The sequence below is a fragment of the Lathyrus oleraceus genome, chromosome 6 (assembly GCF_024323335.1).
Source record: "Lathyrus oleraceus cultivar Zhongwan6 chromosome 6, CAAS_Psat_ZW6_1.0, whole genome shotgun sequence".
NCBI lineage: Eukaryota > Viridiplantae > Streptophyta > Magnoliopsida > Fabales > Fabaceae > Lathyrus > Lathyrus oleraceus.
In genome coordinates this window covers 264,945,385-264,962,173 of record NC_066584.1, presented here as the reverse complement: position 1 = coordinate 264,962,173, position 16,789 = coordinate 264,945,385, and the positions used below count along the sequence as shown (strand labels likewise).

Sequence of the window (16,789 nt, the reverse complement as noted above, 5' to 3'; positions counted from 1 at the left end):
TTAGGGAAGAAGATGATTTCTGCAGAGTCTCTCTCTACCCACAACCTATGGAAAATCTGATTAATTTTACAATTGCGAGAGATTACAAGATTGTTATGAAAATAGGGGTTACTCACTCTATTTATAATTGAGCTAGCTTGCTCCCTGAGCTAAAGCCCAAAAAGTTACAAAGGCCCAAAATACCTATTTTAGTCTAAGTCGAAATCTTGTGTCAAGCAACCTGCTTCGACACTTTGACCTCTAATACAACTCGACGCACACTACATGTTTCGACACATCCTTGTTTATGTCGAGCACTACCTGCTTCGACACAAGGAAATGCAATTCAACAAAATCTATGTTCCAAAACTGTGATGTTCCGACCAAATGATGTTTGTATCTCCTTATACTGGTTCTAGATCATTTGGTTCACAGAGTCTCAATCTCTACACAAATCGCCCTTAGTACTTCTCAACCAATTCTTTGATGTAACATGGACAAACTCAACTCAGTTTATTGTTGTGTTTCCAAAGTGTCTAACCTGGTCGTTTCATGCATAAACAATTTTCTTCTTCACTTGGCCTAAATATGTGCTTTCAACATATTTCAATAAATCTGGATATTTCTCGCACACCTTCTTGAAATGTATAACAGAATCTACATATAACAACAAACCGAAATAATCATGTAGGTGGTTGTTTTTATCAAAATCACGTTTCATTATTCAAGAGATGCATCTCCATAAATACCTGGCATGAAAAGGTGACAGATATTTCAAAATTTTGTCCAAGCCTCTGAAGATGCATTTCCGGAATATTTACTGATCTGCTCAAATATCAATATATTTGTTGAAAATACCTGGAGATGCATCTCCGGAATAAAATTTTATTTTACTCTGGGGTAACACTCATTTGAAAATACCTGAAAATGGATCTCCAAAATTTGAAAGACATTTTAGGTTTTCCAAGTATTTTTCCATCTCATAAGATGAGATAAGAAATTCTCATTATTTATGGAGTATAATCTAACTTTAACTAAATTATTTATCATTTTAGACATAAGTTAGCAAATGGAAATTTAGTGATAAAGGACTTTGGAAAGGTTCTCAATTTTGAAAGTAAGAAGGAAGGTGAGAGAAAACAATGAGCATTTCTTAACGCGCCTTATATGTTTCTATTGTAACATATGAATTTCCAAAAATCTCACATGTTTCCGGAAATGCATCTCTGGACGCACCTCTTACATACCCAACAAAGGTCATTCTAAGAGGCGCCCTACAAGTTAGATTATTTTTATTTCGGAGATGCATCTCCGTAACATTTTAAGAAATACCTTATTTATTTACCAATTCAGTAGAAATTCTGGAGATGCATCGCCGAAATTATGGGCGGAATTTTGAAATTTTTTGTCACCTTACCCTTCACCAAAAAACCCTTTATTCTCATTCCATTTTTACACTTTAAATATCCATTATTTTTGGTTCATCACATTATAGGGAGTAAAAGAAGATAGAATTTTAGGTAAAGATCCTTCATTTCCCTCTGCATTGCTCATATTAATCAAACTTTTTAGCTGGAAAAAAAGAGTGTCGTGTCCAAAAATGTATCTCTGAAACGTGTATAAATTTGTCTGGAGATGCATCTCCGGAACTAATTTGTGTTTAGTTTCCATTTATATTTTCAACAGCGTCACTTATATCCTGTTATGTTGTAATTGTTTTCATTAGATATGATGCACCCCGATGTTTATCCAAAACAAGTTGTTTCTTTGGATGTCCAAGGTGTTGTCGTGAAGGTGGTAGATGTAGGTATCCAATTTAAAAACAAGCAAGAGTTTGAATCTCGTGATTAAATGCTTCAATGGATTAGTATGAAGGTCTATAAACTTGGATTTGGTGTGGTTATCGAAAGGTCCGATAATGGTTTGGGTAGAATATGCACTTTTGTGACAATTACGTGCGAAAGAAACGGGAAATATAGAACTCCTCTCCAAAATTTTAAAAGAGATGACACTGGATTTAGAAAATGTGAGTGTCAGTTCAAGGTGTGTGGTTAAATATTGGCAAACAAAAACTGGAGATTTAATGTGATATGTGATTTGCATAACCATGATTTGTGTGAAAAATTAGCCAATCATCCTAGTGTGTGTCGGCTCATGCCGGAAGAGAAGGAATGTGTTGCTGACATGACCTTGAATATGATTCAACCAAAAAATATACTTGCAACATTGAAACGGAAACGATCCAAAAATATATCAAATATCAAACAAATGTATAATATTCAGTACCTAACTAACAAGGCGCTTAGGGGGGATAGAACTGAGATGCAACAACTTTTGAAACTGTTGGATGATAACAGTTATGTGTCTAGGTAACTAACATGCGATGATGGAGTTGTTGTTAGAGATATATTTTGGACTCATCCTAATTCCATAAAGTTGTTCAACACGTTTTCTAAGATGCTCATACTTGATTCAACCTACAAGACCAACAAGTATAGACTTCCATTATTAGAGATGGTTGATGTTACCTCAACTAAGAAGACATATTCTATTGGTTTTGCATTTCTTGAGTGTGAAAAAGAGGATAATTTTACTTGGGCCTTAAAGGTGTGTCAGACACTGTTGAAGGACCAAGGTGAGATGCCTAAAGTGATTGTTACCGGCCATGATACCACAATGATGAATAGGTATTTCCTTCTTCTAATGCATTACTTTGTATGTATCATATAACAAATAATGTGAGAAGTCGGGTTAAACCGCAATAAGGACGAAACAGATAAAGTCTGAAGATGGAAAAATGGTGAAGGTGGGTGTGGTTGTGGAAAAAAATAATGGATGCATGGAATCGTATAATAAATTCTTCCACAAAAGAAATATATGCCGATTTAGTTATGCATTTTAGGAAAGTGTGTGAAAAGTATCTGAATTTGTTGAAATATGTTGAAAGTACAATTCTTGACTAGGTGAAAGAGAAAATTGTTTGTGCATGGACTGATAATGTTAGACACCTTGGGAATACAACAACTAACAGAGTTGAGTCTGCCCATGCTACTTTGAAAAATTGGTTGGGAAATAGTAAGGGCGATTTGTGTAGAGATTGAGACTCCATGAACCACATGATTCAAAATCAACATTATGAGATACAAACATCATTTGGTCGGAGCATCACAGTTTTGGAACACAGATTTAAAGACAACACTCTATATTCTCAGTTGGTCGGTAATATTTCTCGGGAGGGTTTTGTCGCAACCTAAAAAAATAGGGAATGCGAAAAAACAACCGGCGAAAAAAGAAATGACAGAAGAGTCGCCACCGTGCGTTATTTATCCCAAAGGAGGGAAAGGAAACGCTCGAAGTAAACCTGGAAAAAGGAAAGGAAAAGACAAGGTCTCGCAACCAAATCTTGGGTTCGGGAGTCGATTATGCGAAGGGAAGGTATTAGCACCCCTACGCATCTGTAGTACTCTACGGGATCCACTCTTGTTGTTCTTGTCTAAAGGGTGTGGGTTTATCTAATATACTATTTACTAAAAGAGGGGTCAAAAGAAAATGACTCGCACGGATTTCGCATCCACTACATACGTATCTCATCTGAATATGAGAATCAGAGTCTTCGTAGCTCGGCTGCCTAAGGGTTAGGGGATGTGTGCTCGGTAAGACGTCGCGTCTTATGCCTACGTATCTCATCTGGAACGAGAATCAGACCAAAACGTAGTTCGGCTAACTACGGGGTTGGTTTTGGGCGAACGACGTTACTACGCAATCTACCGGATGCTCGACCTTTGGAGACTTACTCGCCTGTAGTAGAAGGAGTAAACGTGTTCTTAGGAGAAGAAAAATCAATGAGTTGTTTGTATTTTAGGGATGCTCATGCAAAAAGGCAGTCCTAGACGAAGGAACCGCGCTACCTTACTTGACATTCAAACGGGAGACTATACGAAGCCTAGCAATCCTATGGGGAGACGATCACACCATACAAAATAAACATGCATAAAGTAAACACGCCAACAAAGGGGCTCAAACATACATGGATAGGGCTTTAGTCAAGAGGGGTCATATCAACCTCGACAAACAAGTCATGGAAGGGTAATCGAATGGACTCTTAACCACTGACACTGAACGTCAGGGTGAGCAGATCAAAAGGGTAATGAGGATAAGACCTCATAGCTCTTAACCCTGGACAGGGTGAGCTCATGACAAGGCATGGGGGTTCAGAAAGATGGAACCCTCTCCACTGACCGACCGGACAAAAGATCTTGGGATTTTGTTTTGAAGCATCGACACGTAGTGTGATCTTAAAGAACGACGCACTGAATAACGTGGAATTGACTACTAATCCCTTTTATCCGTCAATTGCCTCTTCATGGAGGTAATCGGAATAAACCTCCAGGTGGTATCCCACAAATAAAGTGGAATACCGAGCAAGCTGTCTCTTCAAAAGTCATGTGAGCCCTCACAAAAACTCAACAAACAGGTTAGAGTAACAGGATGCAATCAGGAGAAAACAATGTCATGACGAACACAAAACAGATTAGAGCAAACCGAAAAAACAACTGCTGTCGCGATCGCTGCTGCTTCGCTTAGCGAAGCTTCGCTGCGTGCTCGTCTATCGAGGTGCTAGCGAGCGCCTGCGGGTTTTAGGTTCTTCATGGATAACAGTAAGATCTCAGAAACCCCAAACCTCGTGGTCTCCATTTCAGAAATTAAGTGATTAAACATTCAAAGTATTGTTTTATGCATATCTAAACCCGTGGGCAAAACCTAACGATGCCTCATACATTCAGAGAATAAGGGCAAACCTGATTAGAAGGATCGATTAAAATCGAATGGCACGGCCGGGCTTGCAAAGCAATGTTAGTGTTTGCGTGAGATGGGGGTGAAAAGTGTGTGAGTCAGAGTGAACTTTTCAGAGCTGTCTGGAGGCTGCTGCAGATTAGTTCATCTCTCTCCTTCTCTCCCTCTTTTTCTCTAGGGTTTTGTTCCACTGAAACTCTAGTATTTATAACCCGATTTTCGTGGCTTGGTGGGCTCAAATGAGGGCAACTCAAGCCCATGACTTTCTGTTATTTTTCTCAAAACGCGTGGGTTTCGCCTAGCGAAGGATCTGCTCGCTTAGCGAGCATGACAGTTCAAGGTTCGCTAGGCGAACCATTCTGCTCGCCTAGCGAGCACGACAGCTCATGAACAGATTTTTGCTCCTTCAAGATTAGCGTTCTGAATGATGAATAGACCCCATTTGAACCTGTTGGAAGTGACTCAAGTCTTTCCCTTATGTTGACTGATCACCCGGATAGAACCCGCAAAGTGTCTTGGATGATGTTCAAGCTTCTTAGATCTGATTCTGATTGACATGATGAAAATGCAATATGAAATATTACATGACCTAAAAATGAATGCATGAATGAGGAGGGCAAATTTTGGGGTGTTACAGCTTCCCTTATTCAATCATCAGCTAACCCGAGCAGGATGAAAGCGAACAGCTTATCAGACCAACAGGGTGAGCTGTGATTGAATACCAAAGACAGACCGAAAATTTGCGCTCTGAGAACACCACAAAAATGCTGAATAACACTGCGCTGTTTATTTTTCTTCCGATCCTCTGGCTGAATCTGAATCAGTCTTCTGACTTAATCTGGAGTTTCGATCCTCTGGCTAAATCTATACTCAATTTAGTCCTCTGGTTGGATATTACTTTTGATCCTTGGGCTGGATACGATTTTGATCTTCTGGCTAGATCTACTTCGATCTTCTGGCTAGATCTTCTTTGTTTCGATTCTCTGGCTGAATCTATTCTCTTTGATTCTCTGGCTGAATCTATTTTCGGTCTTCGGGCTAGACCTGACTTCGATCTTCTGGCTAGATCTTCTTTGTTTCGATTCTCTGGCTGAATCTATTTTCTTTGATTCTCTGGCTGAATCTATTTTCGGTCTTCGGGCTAGACCTGACTTCGATCTTCTGGCTAGATCTGGATTGATTTGATGATAAATTCCCATCATCAGGATCTCACATCTGAGGCATGCGCTGGTTGACCCTCTTTCGAAATCTACACCCAATCTTCATGTCAGATATGCAGCTTCGAGAATATTCCACTTTTTGGGCTTCGTACATATTCTTCAGGCTAGAACATGTTGTAACGACTCTTCAATTAGACTTTGTTTTCTAAATTGTGATCCGCGGGCTGGATCCTCTTGTAAGTTGATTTTCTGTTGGGCTGTCAATCTACTCCTCTAGCTGGCTTGTTGGGGAAATAACGCTTGTAGGCGACTCTCTGGATGAATCTTCAAATTGAACCTTAGGCTGGCTCATTGGAAAATAATTTCAGGCTGAATCTTCGAAATGACCCTCATGTTGGATCACACACACTTGATCCTCTGGCTGAATCTCATGACTTTAGTTGTAAAGTAATTCTTTAGTCTGCTTTGAAGAACCTGTTTATCAGCTTATGTGTATGCTTGATATGCATGCAAATGCAAATGTTATGCATGGTGCAAGAAGAAATCTTCTTGGGGAAGCAAACTCCGGTAGGGAACGGATCGCTGCATCAATCCTTGAATGCTCTATGGGGAATGATCAGTCTGCCGGGACCGGGGAGCCACCGAAAATAAATCGGCTTTCTTTTTTTTGAAAAGTTGACCTTGATGGGGATATGAACTTGCTAATCGTCCTCAGGCTGAGGATCAAAACAAATTTGTTAAAAATAATCTGCTGGGGAATGAGATGAACACTGGGGACACCACCCTCTTGTCTGTTGGGGATGCAACTACTCCGCTGTTGCTGGGGATACAAGGTGCAACTCTATTGGGGACATGCTCTGCTATGGAGAGACTTTGTCAACCGCTTGGGGATGAGGATTCATGACTTGGCATCTGTGACCTGCAACCACACACGTAGGTCCCGGGGGAATTACTCGGTTTGAATTCACCGTCCGGGATTAAGAACATTCAAAGCAATTTTAAATGTTTTCCTGTGCAAATTATATGCAAAAGCCACCATTATATTCAGATGCAATATGTTTTATCAAGAATTCAGACATCTTTTGCAAACAAACTGATAAATGAAAAATAAAGAGGCTCTTTAACTGAATTATTCGACTTTTATTGGTTGAAAAATTTTGTGCTAGGAATAGGCGAGTACATCAGGAAGCTGATCCCTGAAAAGAGGCGATCGCTATAAATTGAACAAAAGAAAACTATCCTAATGGCAATGTGGATACAGGGTCCCACTGAGTTTCGACTCTGCTATGGCTCGTATGACCTCAAGACGCTCTGCTCATCTTGCTTTCTGAAGTGGATGATTAGTCGATATTTAACCTTCGAAGATTGCCGGATTGAATGAAACGGTGATATAACACGGATGAACTTAGATCGTAGTCATTCTCTTATTCCCTCTTTTGCGTGGACCGCCCTTTTGGGTTTTCAATCCACCGGGATACCCTTTTTTGCCTGAGCCGCACTTTCGGGTTTTCGACTCACCGGGTGTACATTTTTTTTTGGGGATGCCCCTTTTTGCCTGGACTCTTTTTCTTTTGTCCAGCGGGTCAATTATACGAAGTAATTTTTAACTGCGTCTGAGTTGACAGGGGATGGGAAGTCTCCGCCATCCATGGTTATTAGCATCAAAGCTCCGCCAGAGAAAACCCTTTTAACCACGTATGGACCCTTATAGTTCGGTGTCCATTTGGCCTTGTGATCTGTGTTGGGAGGAAGAATTCTTTTGAGTACCAATTCACCGACTTGATACTCCCGAGGGCACACTTTCTGATCAAATGCTCTCTTCATTCGTCTCTGATATAGTTGGCCATGGCATATAGCTGCTAGTCTCTTTTCCTCAACTAGGCTCAGTTGATTGTATCGAGAACGGACCCATTCTGCTTCGTGCAGCTTAACATCCATCAGGACCCGCAAAGAAGGAATTTCGACTTCAACCGGAAGAACTGCTTCCATGCCATATACAAGCTGATAAGGTGTTACCCCGGTGGATGTTCTAATTGATGTTCGATACCCATGTAATGCAAACGGTAACATCTCATGCCAGTCCTTGTATGTTACCACCATCTTTTGCACAATCTTCTTAATATTCTTGTTAGCTGCCTCAACAACGCCATTCATCTTTGGCCTGTAAGGGGAAGAATTGTGATGCTTGATTTTGAAGTCCCGGCAAAGCTCTGCCATCATTTTGTTATTGAGATTCGAACTATTATCAGTAATGATCCGCTCGGGAACTCCGTATCTGCAAATGATATCTCTTTTCAGAAATCTGGCTACCACCTGCTTCGTAACATTCGCATAGGATGCTGCTTCCACCCACTTGGTGAAGTAATCAATAGCGACCAAAATGAATCTATAGCCGTTGGAAGCAGTCGGCTCGATCTTTCCAATCATATCAATGCCCCACATTGCAAAAGGCCAAGGTGACGACATGACATTCAATGGGCTTGGAGGGATATGCACTTTATCTGCGTAAATCTGGCACTTGTGGCACTTTCGGGCGTATGCGCAACAGTCTGCCTTCATTGCTAACCAATAATACCCCGATCTTAACAACTTCTTAGCCATTGCATATCCTCCGGCATGGGTACCGAAAGATCCCTCATGTACTTCTTGCATTAACATGTCCGCTTCCTGATTGTCCACACATCTGAGCAAGACCATGTCGAAATTTCGCTTGTACAGAGTATCATCTGAGTTCAGAAAGAAGCTACCAGCTAACCTCCTCAACGTCTTCTTATCATTCTAAGATGCCCCAGCTGGGTACTCTTGACTCTTCAGGAAACGCTTGACGTCATGATACCACGGCTTATCATCAGATATTGCATCGGCAGCAAACACATAGGCGGGTATATCAAGCCGAGATACATCAATTATGGGTACGTAGTTCCAACATAGCACCTTAATCATCGAAGACAAGGTAGCCAAAGCATCAACAAATTGGTTTTCTTCACGAGGAACGTAATGCAGCTTCACCGTCGTAAAGAAAGTCAACAATCTTCTCGTATAGTCTCTGTAAGGAACCAAATGAGTCTGATGTGTATACCATTCCCCATTGGTTTGATTGATGACCAGAGCTGAATCCCCGTATACATCCAGGGTTTTAATCCGTAGGTTGATGGCTTCCTCAAGTCCTAGGATACAAGCTTCGTATTCGGCTTCATTGTTGGTGCAGGGAAAAGTTATTCTGGCACAAAATGGCATATGAACCCCCTCCGGCGTGATCAACACTGCACCAATTCCGCGACCATTGACGTTGACCGCCCCATCAAACATCATAAACCATTTGGATTCAGGGTCAGGCCCCTCCTCCGGGAGTGGTTCCTCGCAATCTTTCGATTTGAGAAACATGATGTCCTCATCAGGAAAGTCGAACCTCATAGGTTGGTAATCATCAATCGGTTGCTCTGCAAGATAGTCTGACAAGACACTTCCTTTTATGGCTTTTTGTGAAGTGTATTGGATGTCATACTCTGTCAGTATCATTTGCCACCTAGCAACCCTTCCGGTAAGCGCTGGCTTTTCAAAAATATACTTGACTGGATCCATCTTTGATATCAATAGAGTCATGTGAGTTAACATATACTGTCTTAGTCGGCGAGCAGCCCATGCCAAAGCGCAGCAAGTTTTCTCGAGCAGTGAGTATCTTTGTTCACAGTCGGTAAACATTTTGCTAAGGTAGTATATTGCATGCTCTTTTCGACCTGACTCGTCATGCTGACCGAGCACACAACCCATTGACCTTTCTAACACCGTCAAGTACATGATCAACAGTCTTCCCTCTACTGGAGGCATTAGAATCGGGGGCTCTTGCAAATACTCTTTTATTCTTTCAAAGGCTTTCTGACAATCATCATTCCACCTGACCTCTTGCTCTTTTCTCAGCATTTTGAACAATGGCCCGCATGTGGCTGTAAGATTAGATATGAACCTTGAAATGTAGTTCAATCGGCCCAGGAAGCCACGAACCTCTCTTTCTGTTTTAGGTGCAGGCATTTCTTGAATAGCTTTTACTTTCGCAGGATCTACCTCTATTCCTCTTTCACTTACAATGAAACCTAACAGCTTACCGGTTCGCACTCCAAAAGTGCACTTGTTCGGATTCAGCCTTAACTTGAACTTTCTCAGACGTTCAAACAACTTCTGCAGATTATCCAGATGTTCTTCTTCTATTCGGGACTTGGCAATCATATCATCCACATAGCATTCGATCTCTTTGTGAATCATATCATGAAAAAGTGTTACCATAGCCCGTTGGTACGTTTCCCCTGGGTTCTTCAACCCAAAAGGCATGACCTTGTAACAGAAGGTACCCCACGGTGTGACGAATGCCGTTTTCTCCATGTCTTCTGGTGCCATCCTGATCTGATTATAACCGGAGAAACCATCCATGAAAGAATATACGGAGAACTGAGCTGTGTTATCAACCAAAATATCGATGTGAGGTAATGGGAAGTCGTCTTTTGGACTAGCTCTATTCAGATCTCTGTAATCGACGCACATCCGTACTTTGCCATCCTTCTTGGGTACTGGTACGATATTGGCAACCCATGGTGGGTAACTGGCCACAGCGAGAAACCCTGCGTCCCACTGTTTCTGAACTTCTTCTTTGATTTTCATTGCCATGTCAGGATGAGTTCGGCGTAACTTCTGCTTCACCGACGGCATATCTTCATTCAACGGTAACCTATGCACAATGATGTCTGTATCCAAACCTGGCATATCTTGATAGGACCAAGCAAAGATGTCGACGTACTCACGAAGCAAACTGATCAACTGTTCCTTCACCTCGGCCTGTAGACTGGCCCCGATCTTGATCTCTTTCTTGTCGTCTTTGGTACCAACGTTGACGGTCTCAATCACCTCCTGATAAGGTGTAATAGCTCGGTCCTCGTGTTTCAACAACCTGGCTAACTCTTCAGGCAATTCACAATCTTCCTCAACCCCTTCTCCGGCTTGATAGATAGGATTGTCGAAGTCATACTTGGCCATAGCAGTGTCGTGAGCAGTGAGATCCGGGTGATCATCTCTGCATTATGGAGGATCATGCTTTACCTTAGAACGAGATTTTTGGAACGAAAAAGAAACATTGCCATTTTTATTGTTTTTTTTTCTGTAAAAGTAAAAAATAATGAAAGAAAGAGAACACAAAATTGTTTGCAAAAGTTGTCCTTTATTGATGATGAAAATAATTGCGAAATGCGACTAAATGGATGGCCCTACAGATGAGTCATTACACCTTGGGCAAAGTGTAAGACTTTATTATGCATGTAATAAAAGGAAAACAATAAGAATTACTCTTTCAGTAGAGTAACCCGGACGACTTTTTCAGACGACCAATTGTTGAGCTTTTCTCCCGGGACACACGGGCGAATCCAACTATCTAAGTCACAGTCGCTGTCAGCCTTGTCTTCATCTGCAGCATTGACGACGTGGGGAGAAACCAGACCCCCGCTGGAGAAAGTACCGACTTCATTCTTCTGAGACCCCGGAGTATACCCCAATCCAAACTTGTCTTCTTTGATGACTGGCTCCACAAATTTGCCCCAGCCTTGGGCATTACCAGCTTTAACCACTTCAACAGCTTGCTTATATGAAGAGATAGAAGTCCCGACCTTCTCGGACTTAGGTGAAAAGACAACTTCGGGTGCGACCTCACTGATGTTTATGGCTTCAAAGCCCTGACACAGCATCTCATGCATCTCGCCATCCATCTCCACATACTTAAATGTAGACAGGTGGCTAACAAAAATATCCTCTTCACCACAGACAGTGACGACCTGACCTTCTAGTTCATATTTGAGCTTCTGGTGGAGAGTAGAAGTAACAGCACCGGCAGCATGAATCCAGGGCCGACCTAGCAGACAGTTATAGGCAGGTTGGATATCCATCACATAAAAGGTGCTCTTGAACACCTGCGGTCCAATCTTAACTGGCAACTCAACTTCGCCAAAGACAGATCTCTTAGAGCCATCAAAAGCCCTCACCACTAAATTACTTGGCCTCAGGATGATGCCATCGCAATCCAACTTCATTAAGGCTTTCTTTGGAAGAACATTCAGAGAAGAGCCTGTATCAACCAAAACATGGGAAAGCACCGCCCCTTTGCATTCCATTGTGATATGTAAAGCCTTGTTGTGATTCCTGCCCTCAGATATCAGGTCATAGTCGGTGAAACCTAGCCCATGGCTAGCGTTTACATTTGAAACTATCGACTCCAGCTGGTTAACGGTTATCTCTGGTGGAATATAGGCCATATTCAGTACTTTCAACAAGGCGGCTCTGTGCGCCTCATAGCACACCAATAGCGAGAGAATGGAGATCTTTAAGGGTGTCTGATTTAGCTGGTCGACTACCTTGTAATCACTTTTCTTGATAATCCTCATAAACTCATCCACTTCCTTCTCGAATGCGGTCTTAGGAGGAGCTTCCTCAGTAGTAACCTCTTCGGTGGATACCTGTTTTCCTTTAGCCTTGGCAGCTGCCTCAGCTTCAGTATTCGTGCGCAATGTCGATGGTGCAAATAGACGTCCACTATGAGTGAAGCCACCAACCCCTCCAACATTGTCTACAGTGGAGCTACCAATGTCAATGCCTTCTTCGTTAACTTTTCGCCCCTGGAAGTAGATATCAGCCCCATAGTGCCACGGGATAGCACTGTCTTTCTCATACGGAACAGGTCCTGGTACCGTGATGGTGACCGGACTAACCAAAGTCGGTTGAGGGCTGTCAGAGTAAATTGTAACTGGTGCTGGACTTTCTTTGTTCACCGTTGCTGGTTCTGTACTTTCTGGGAAATATATTATTGTCGGAGCGGGTCTCTTGGGAACATATATTTCTTCAGGAGTGAAATAAATCGTCACTATCGACACATCATTCTTCACTGGACGGGTCTGATCGAACTAAAGACAACCTTCATCTATCAGTTGCTGAATACCCCTTCTTAAACTGTCACATCCGTTCTCGGCAGCTCGACAATTTCTGCACTCTTCCCCACAGCCCGGGAAAATCTGTCCTTTCAAGAGTCGGTCTTTGACCACCGATAGCGAAGTCTTCACTTTAGTCACATCAGAAACCAAATTCAAAGTTTCCCCACTATCAACAGCATTAATCCTCTGCCCGCCGTGGGCTGGCATCAGGTTTTGGATAACATTAGGCACCGGAGAAAAATTGATAGCCTTGGCATCTCTCAAATCTTGTACCTTTAGCTGGAAAGCCTTGCAATTATCTGTAGTATGGCCAGGTGCGTTGGAGTGAAAAGCACATCTGGCGTTGACATCATAACCTCTAGGCAAATTATTGGGATCGATTGGCGGGGCCAGAGTTCTTAACGTAACCAGATTCAGGTCAATCAGCCTGGGGAGTAATACAGAATAAGGCATTGGGATTGGCTCAATGACCCGGTCCGTCTGCCTTGGACGTTGTTGATAGTGTCTCTGCTGACCCGGATTACCTCCTTGTTGTTGATTGTTGTACCTGGGTTGCTGTTGCGGATGATACTGCGGTTGTTGTTGCTGTTGAGGAGCAGGTGTTGGAATAGTGATTGCGGCCACTTGATCTTGATAATAATTAGGGCGTCCTCTGCCTCTGCCTCTGCCGGCATACACAACGCTTGTCTTGCCTTCTCTTCTTTGCTGACCGTTACCAGCAAACGGTTTCTTGGGACCTGATGAGCTGGAAGCACTATTGTCTTGAATTCGGCCCATCTTCAACAGACTCTCGATTCTTTCTCCAGAAATTACTATCTCTGCAAAGCTGATTGACGGGCAAGCAGCCAATCTCTCAATATAATTGCCTTGAAGAGTGTTCATGAACATGTCCGCCATTTCCCTTTCAGACATAGGGGGTTGGACGGACGCAGCAATCTGTCTCCAACGCTGAGCATATTCTCTAAAGGTCTCCTTGGCAGTCTGAGACATTCCTTGCAACAAGGTCCGATTTGGAGCCAAGTCCAAGTTGTATTGATATTGCTTGACAAAAGCCTCTGCCAAGTCTTTCCAGCTCTTGATGGTAGTACGAGACAAATGAGAATACCATTCACGAGAAGCTCCAGTTAGATTGTCTTCAAAATAGTACATCCACAACTTTTCATCTTCCGTGTGAGCTCCCAACCTTCCCAAATAAGATTGGAGATGAGTGTGTGGGCAAGAAGCCCGTTGTATTTCTCAAAGGTAGGGGGTTTGAACTTGTGAGGAATCCTCACCCCCTGAACCAGACCAAGATTTGTGACATCAAAACCTAAGGAATTTTGAGACTCCAAAGATTTGAGCTTCTCAGCAAGCTCATCCATACGGCGAGTGGTCTCGTGGGCTTCGTCGTGCAAAGAGAATTGATCATACTGATAATCTTCAGTAACGGGGCGCCCGTTAATCCGAATTCCTTGATTCATATTGTACCTTCCGCCAATACCATTTCCAACATTCCCCGTGTTGCCAACATTATTCGGGTTTCCATCAGCATTTGTGTTACCCGCGTTACCAGTGTTCACAGGGTTATCAGTGTTCCCAGGGTTACTAGGGTTTCCCCTAGCATTTGGTATCTCCACCTCTAGATCGGGCCTCGGTTGCTCAACCAATTCCCTCAGCTTTTCCTGGCCTTCTGCCATACCAGTCATCAATGTCATGAACTGATCCATCCTTTCATGCATATCATCCAGCTCTTTCTGTACCTGGTCCATCGCTAGTTGCGGACGATTTTCCTTTGTCGGGTACCTGTGGACTCGCTTGGGACCAATAATGCCTGAAACAGGGAACGGATATTAGACACTGTGGTGACACCTGCAAAACAAACAAGGGTTAATATGCATGGTATGCGATGCGCTGCTTATTCAATTTTAAGGCCCCCCTTCTCAATTCCGGTTTGACCTTCCAGAACAACGTGTACAACTGCAATCGAACGTGCGAATAACAATATCGAGGAGAGGTGATAAGAAGCTTTGGTCACAGACGAAATAATCAAAGAGAATGAAACGTCCGAAATGTGTCATAGTCAAAATACAAGTTGTTCTGAGAGCGATGAACAAAGAAATGAGAACCCATCAACAAGCCTGATGGTGAACTCTACAAAAACAAAAGGAGTCAAACACCTAGCCCAAACGAGTCTTCTCGAACTTCCTTAAGAAGCGCCTCTGTAACCGGGTCAGTAGGGTGTTCTGTAAGGCCTTGAATCAACAAATTCCTCATTTTGACCGCTTCTTCCAATTTCTTGTACTTGTCTTGTTCTTTTGTTCTCTTGACCCCCGCTTGAATCTTTAGTTCGACGATCTCTTGTTCAGCCAATCGAAGTGCTTCATGCTGCTCGTTCTCCCTACTCTTCAACCGCTCATTTTCTGCTTTGATTTCTATCTCAACCTGTCTCCGGCGATCAGACAATTCTTCCCACCTTTGCTGGCGCTCAATAAGCCTGTATTCAACTCTTCCTAACTGCTCCTTAGCAGCCTTGTAAGCTTTCTTCAGTATATCCTCACCTGAACAGACTTTACGGGTATAATTAGCATCTTCAGCAATCCTCTCATTGCTTTGTCTTTGCAGCTCATTCAATCTTTGAACTTCTCTCTCAGCTTCTTTCTTAGCGCACAAAGTTTTCCTGAGGCCTTCACTCAGCTTCGCATTCAACTTATCGATTTTCCCCTTTTCTTGCTTCAAACTGTTGTACTCAACCATGCTGACAGACTCAACAATAACCGGATCAGATGGTTCTCCCATAGAGAAAGGTAGAAGAGTAATCCAAGCTCTTTCTCGCAACCAACTATCATACTGAGAAGAAGAGATGTTGTTACATTTTCCATAGACAGTAGCACATTTAGTCTGAATATTCCTCCAAGCTCCAGCAGCTTGCTTAACCAGTTCTAGATTATCTTGCACTGGGAAGTAGAAAGATTCCACCAGATCTTGATCCTTAGGAGCGTGAGTCAAGGCATACCCTAATTGTCTTCTCAAAAGAATCGGGTTGTAGTTGATACAACCCTTCATACCCAACAATGGTACATTAGGGTATTTCCCACAGCTAACCACAAAATCGCCACCCTTGGTATTCTGATTACACCATCTGATGTCTTTAGCAGTCAAGACAACCAACCTTCTAGCCCAAATCCTGGCTTGATGCGGATTCAGAAAAGCATCGTCATTTGGCAAGTGCCCCACGAGCCACTTATGGAACAATGGAGCGCAACATCTGACCAATCTCCCTCGTCTCTTCTCATTCTTATTGTGCACCGAAAAATAGAAATCACCAAGAAGGGTGGGAACCGGGTTCTTTAGCAGAAAGATATGAATAGCACTCATACTCACGAACTTCGGTTCATCGGCGAATAGCATAATACCATAGACACTTAACGCCAACAGAGCACACACAGCCTCCCAATTGCCTTGAGCAGCACACTCTTCGGCTTTGTTTACCACAAAATCCAGATGAAAACCAGACAGACCTCCCTTAGAAGAGAGATTTTCCTTCACAACAAACACTTCCAGATGAAGAGCCTTAGCAATATCCTTATGCTCTGGAGGAGGTATGTCGGAGTTGAAAGGGACACAATGCTGTAGAGGAACACCCAAGATCATAGCATACTCTTCCAATAAAAGAGCCAACTGGAAATCCTGAAAAGTGAAGCAACGCAACTAAGGATCATAAAACTGCAAGCAAGTATGTATCAGACTCCTCTGAGAAACATCCAAGTCTTCAACCATAGGCAAGATGTTGCCATAAGTATCCCGGAATAAACCCACATGGTCAGGAGTAATCAAAGCTTTTATCTGACGCAATGGGCCGATCTTAGTATCGAAGAAATGATAGGTCACATTACTCTTCCTGGGAGCCTCCATAAT

General features: G+C 42.7%; 1 protein-coding gene across 1 annotated transcript; it reads right to left on the bottom strand.

Moving 5' to 3' along the window:
* Window positions 1-15,043: 15,043 nt before the first annotated feature.
* On the bottom strand, window positions 15,044-16,525 carry LOC127095088 (uncharacterized). The gene has a single exon (XM_051033826.1). It carries the CDS (start codon window positions 16,523-16,525, stop codon window positions 15,044-15,046), a length of 1,482 nt encoding a protein of 493 aa, XP_050889783.1.
* Window positions 16,526-16,789: the final 264 nt, after the last annotated feature.

Coding starts and splice junctions, on each gene's coding strand:
- LOC127095088 (XM_051033826.1), bottom strand. CDS start 16,525: ATGATCTTGGGTGTTCCTCTACAGCATTGTGTCCCTTTCAACTCCGAC.